This window comes from Perca fluviatilis, chromosome 20, assembly GCF_010015445.1.
Source record: "Perca fluviatilis chromosome 20, GENO_Pfluv_1.0, whole genome shotgun sequence".
Taxonomy (NCBI): Eukaryota; Metazoa; Chordata; class Actinopteri; order Perciformes; family Percidae; genus Perca; species Perca fluviatilis.
This window is the reverse complement of record NC_053131.1, coordinates 35,222,327-35,227,326: the sequence shown is the minus strand read 5'-3', so window position 1 is coordinate 35,227,326 and position 5,000 is coordinate 35,222,327. Positions and strand designations below refer to the sequence as shown.

General features: G+C 45.3%; 1 protein-coding gene and 1 long non-coding RNA gene across 2 annotated transcripts in view; both read left to right on the top strand.

The window, feature by feature from the left end:
* Nucleotides 1-5,000, top strand: part of LOC120548966 (zinc finger protein ZFMSA12A-like) — a 10,747-nt gene that overhangs the window by 3,412 nt on the left and 2,335 nt on the right. The window contains exons 4-6 of the mRNA XM_039785468.1: nt 1-19; nt 1,511-1,871; nt 3,988-4,443. The exon at nt 1-19 is cut by the window's left edge and continues 106 nt beyond it. Coding sequence (XP_039641402.1) covers nt 1-19; nt 1,511-1,871; nt 3,988-4,443 — 836 coding nt within the window. The remainder of the gene's footprint in view (nt 20-1,510; nt 1,872-3,987; nt 4,444-5,000) is intronic.
* Nucleotides 4,485-5,000, top strand: part of LOC120549801 — a 1,234-nt gene continuing 718 nt past the window's right edge. Inside the window, exons 1-4 of the long non-coding RNA XR_005637436.1 lie at nt 4,485-4,560; nt 4,656-4,768; nt 4,889-4,938; nt 4,984-5,000. The exon at nt 4,984-5,000 is cut by the window's right edge and continues 213 nt beyond it. This is a non-coding gene — a long non-coding RNA (uncharacterized LOC120549801). The remainder of the gene's footprint in view (nt 4,561-4,655; nt 4,769-4,888; nt 4,939-4,983) is intronic.

Sequence of the window (5,000 nt, the reverse complement as noted above, 5' to 3'; positions counted from 1 at the left end):
TTTCATCTACAGATCTCAGGTCAGTATCTACCGTCGCTGTTAACGCCTAGGATTGTGGGTAGTGTAGTATTTCTCCATGACATCGCAAATAAAAGTCTGTTTTCCTTTCGAACAAGGTTGATTTCATGCAGACTTGTTGCTTCTATAGCAGCAGAAACTTCGATTCTCAAACTTTTTTCAATAATGTACCCCATTTGAATTGGGTTTTTAAGCCAAGTACCAAAAACCAAAACCAACGCTATATTTAGGCTACCTATTGCTGTTGTAGTTCTATAGCTGTTGTAGTTCTATAGCTGTTGTAGTTCTATAACTGTTGTAGTTTTCTAACTGTTCTGTAGTTCTATAGATGTTGTAGTTCTATAACTTTTGTAGTTCTATAACTTTTGTAGTTCTATAAATGTTGTAGTTCTATAGCTGTTGTAGTTCTATAACTGTTGAAGTTCTATAGCTGTTGTAGTTCTATAACTGTTCTGTATTTCTATAGCTGTTGTAGTTCTATAGCTGTTGTAGTTCTATAACTGTTGTTGTTCTATAGCTGTTGTAGTTCTATAACTGTTGTAGTTTTCTAACTGTTCTGTAGTTCTATAGCTGTTGTAGTTCTATAACTTTTGTAGTTCTATAACTTTTGTAGTTCTATAAATGTAGTTCCATAGCTGCTGTAGTTCTATAACTTTTGTAGTTCTGTAACTGTTCTGTAGTTCTATAACTTTTGTAGTTCTGTAACTGTTCTGTATTTCTGTAACTTTTGTAGTTCTGTATCTGTTCTTTAGTTCTATAACTTTTGTAGTTCTATAACTGTTCTGTAGTTCTATAACTGTTCTGTAGTTCTATAACTGTTCTGTAGTTCTATAACTGTTGTAGTTGTATAGCTTATGTAGTTCTATAACTTTTGTAGTTCTATAACTGGTGTAGTCCTATAACTTTTGTAGTTCTATATCTGTTGTATTTCTATAACTTTTGTAGTTCTATATCTGTTGTAGTTCTATAACTGCTGTAGTTCTATAACTGTTCTGTAGTTATATAACTTTTGTAGTTCTATAACTTCTGTAGTTCTATAACTTGTGTAGTTCTATAACTTTTGTAGTTCTATATCTGTTGTATTTCTATAACTTTTGTAGTTCTATAGCTGCTGTAGTTCTATAACGGTTCTGTAGTTCTATAACTTTTGTAGTTCTATAACTTCTGTAGTTCTATAGCTGTTCTGTAGTTCTATAACTGATGTAGTTCTATCTAAATGTTCTGTAGTCCTATAACTGCAGTAGTTTCTTTTGTAGTTCTCTAACTGTTGTAGTTCTGTACTAGTTTTACCTGCTGTCCAACCAGCTCAGTACTGTGTCTCTCTCCAGGTGATCCGACACCTGCGCACCAATAAGTCGTGCGGTGCGTCCCTGCCGGGAACCGAACCTGCGGCCCCCCCGCAGCAGAGTGTCCCCGTGGCGGAGCCCCGCCCCCCGCTGGAGCCCCGCCCCTCCAGGAAGCACACCTGTTTCCAGTGCAACGCCGCCTTCAGGGACAAAGCAGACCTGCGGGCGCACCAGCGCACCCACCGCGCTCGGCCCGTGTACCACTGCGGCGAGTGCGACCGGGAGTTCCACCACCTCTCCAGTCTGACCAATCACAAGCAGACGCACCTGGTGCCAGGCAACTGCGGCCGGGCGGCGGCTTCACCTGCGGCCGCTGCGACATGGCGTTCGAGTCCGCCGATGAGCGAGACGCCCACAGGCTGCAGCACCGGTCGCCCGACCTCAGCTGCACCGTGTGCTCGGAGACGTTCAGCTCGCAGACGCAACTGCTGCGTCACCTGCAGACGCACTCGGTGGAAGGCGCCGAGCCGTGCTACAACTGCCGCTTCTGTGACCAGAGCTTCTCAGGTGATCACGTGACCCTCAACGTCTCTGCGTCTGATTGGCTGATTGGTCCAGTAAGATCCTTTTTTAGTTTAACCTGAAAACACCCATCACCAAACTCCACCAGACTCCATGTAAATAATCAGGACTTTTATCATCGTTAAAACACACTTCATTCAAAGTGGACAGAAACTAAATAAAACTATCGAAAGCCGTCTTGGTTCATCTTTCCACTGTTCCAACAATCACCACTCTGGTTTGGTTGGAATAAACCCTTAATTCACCCATTTACATGTGGAGATATGCTGGCTCTATACACGCTAAAAGTCCTGATTATTTACATGGAGTCTGGTGGAGATATGCTGGCTCTATACACGCTAAAAGTCCTGATTATTTACATGGAGTCTGGTGGAGATATGCTGGCTCTATACACACTAAAAGTCCTGATTATTTACATGGAGTCTGGTGGAGATATGCGGGCTCTGTACACACAAAGTCCTGATTATTTACATGGAGTCTGGTGGAGATATGCTGGCTCTATACACACTAAAAGTCCTGATTATTTACATGGAGTCTGGTGGAGATATGCTGGCTCTATACACCGCTAAAAGTCCTGATTATTTACATGGAGTCTGGTGGAGATATGCTGGCTCTATACACGCTAAAAGTCCTGATTATTTACATGGAGTCTGGTGGAGATATGCTGGCTCTATACACGCTAAAAGTCCTGATTATTTACATGGAGTCTGGTGGAGATATGCTGGCTCTATACACACTAAAAGTCCTGATTATTTACATGGAGTCTGGTGGAGATATGCTGGCTCTATACACACTAAAAGTCCTGATTATTTACATGGAGTCTGGTGGAGATATGGCTGGCTCTATACCACTAAACGTCCTGATTATTTACATGGAGTCTGGTGGAGATATGCTGGCTCTATACACGCTAAAAGTCCTGATTATTTACATGGAGTCTGGTGGAGATATGCTGGCTCTATACACGCTTAAAAGTCCTGATTATTTACATGGAGTCTGGTGGAGATATGCTGGCTCTATACACGCTAAAAGTCCTGATTATTTACATGGAGTCTGGTGGAGTTTGGTGATGGTGATTTCGGGGCTGTTTCATGTTAAACTAAAAGGATCTTACTCTTTAACTAAAAGGTCTATCTCTGTAGGGATCCATCCCATAATGTTGTCACACACTTAGAATAACTGTGTGTGTATTTGTCTCTGTGTGTGTCTCTGTGTGTGTGTGTGTGTGTGTCTCTTTGTGTGTCTCCCTGTGTGTGTCTCTGTGTGTGTGTGTCTCTTTGTGTGTCTCTCTGTGTGTCTCTCTGTGTGTGTCTCTGTGTGTGTGTGTGTGTCTCTTTGTGTGTCTCTCTGTGTGTGTCTCTGTGTGTGTGTGTGTGTCTCTCTGTGTGTGTCTCTGTGTGTGTGTGTGTGTCTCTTTGTGTGTCTCTCTGTGTGTGTCTCTGTGTGTGTGTGTGTGCTCTTTGTGTGTCTCTGTGCTGTGTTGCTCTGTGTGTGTGTCTGTCTCTCTGTGTGTGTCTCTGTGTGTGTGTGTGTGTGTGTCTCTGTGTCTGTCTCTTTGTGTGTCTCCCTGTGTGTGTCTCTGTGTGTGTGTGTCTCTTTGTGTGTCTCTCTGTGTGTGTCTCTGTGTGTGTGTGTGTGTCTCTGTGTGTGTCTCTGTGTGTGTGTGTCTCTTTGTGTGTCTCTCTGTGTGTCTCTGTGTGTGTTTGTGTCTCTTTGTGTGTCTCTCTGTGTGTGTCTCTGTGTGTGTTTGTGTCTCTTTGTGTGTCTCTCTGTGTGTGTCTCTGTGTGTGTGTGTGTCTCTCTGTGTGTGTCTCTGTGTGTGTCTCTGTGTGTGTGTGTGTCTCTGTGTGTGTGTCTCTGTGTGTGTCTCTGTGTGTGTCTCTGTGTGTGTCTCCCTGTGTGTGTCTCTCTGTGTGTGTCTCCCTGTGTGTGTCTCTGTGTGTGTCTCCCTGTGTGTCTCCCTGTGTGTGTCTCCCTGTGTGTGTCTCTGTGTGTGTCTCCCTGTGTGTGTCTCCCTGTGTGTGTCTCCCTGTGTGTGTCTCCCTGTGTGTGTCTCTGTGTGTGTCTCTGTGTGTATATTCATCGTTCATCTTCTTCTCTGCAGGAGTGACCCAGCTCCGTATCCACCAGCGCACGCACACTTTCCGCTCGTACCAGTGCGACCTGTGCAGCAAGACGTACGGTTCCCTCACCGGGCTCCAGTCGCACCGGGCCAGCCACGGCGCCGAGAGCCGCTTCCTGTGCCCGCAGTGCGGCAAACGCTTCAAGACGCGCGACGGCCTGGAGGGCCACCTGCGCACGCACAGCGGCGAGAGGCCCTACCGGTGCCCCTACTGCCCCAAAGACTTCACCGCGCTCGCCGGGCTCAACGTGCACGTGCGCCGGCACACCGGCGAGCGCCCGTACGTGTGCACGGTGTGCGGCAAGGGCTGGCCGTCCGGTGGCGACCTGCAGAAGCACATGAGGACTCACACCGGCGAGAGGCCCTACGTGTGCCAGGAGTGTGGCAAGGCTTTCTCCATTTCCTGCCACCTCACCGAGCACCGCAGGATTCACACCGGTAAGCTGTTAACAGTGTTTTCATTAAAGGTCCTGAAAGATGTTAAAGGTCCTGAAAGCTGTTAAAGGTCCTGAAAGCTGTTAACATTAAAGGTCCTGAAAGCTGTTAACATTAAAGGTCCTGAAAGATGTTAAAGGTCCTGAAAGCTGTTAAAGGTCCTGAAAGCTGTTAAAGGTCCTGAAAGCTGTTAAAGGTCCTGAAAGCTGTTAAAGGTCCTGAAAGCTGTTAACATTAAAGGTCCTGAAAGATGTTAAAGGTCCTGAAAGCTGTTAAAGGTCCTGAAAGCTGTTAACATTAAAGGTCCTGAAAGCTGTTAACATTAAAGGTCCTGAAAGATGTTAACATTAAAGGTCCTGAAAGCTGTTAAAGGTCCTGAAAGCTGTTAAAGGTCCTGAAAGATGTTAAAGGTCCTGAAAGCTGTTAAAGGTCCTGAAAGCTGTTAAAGGTCCTGAAAGCTGTTAACATTAAAGGTCCTGAAAGCTGTTAACATTAAAGGTCCTGAAAGATGTTAAAGGGTCTTGAAAGCTGTTAACATTAAAGGTCCTGAAAGCTGTTAA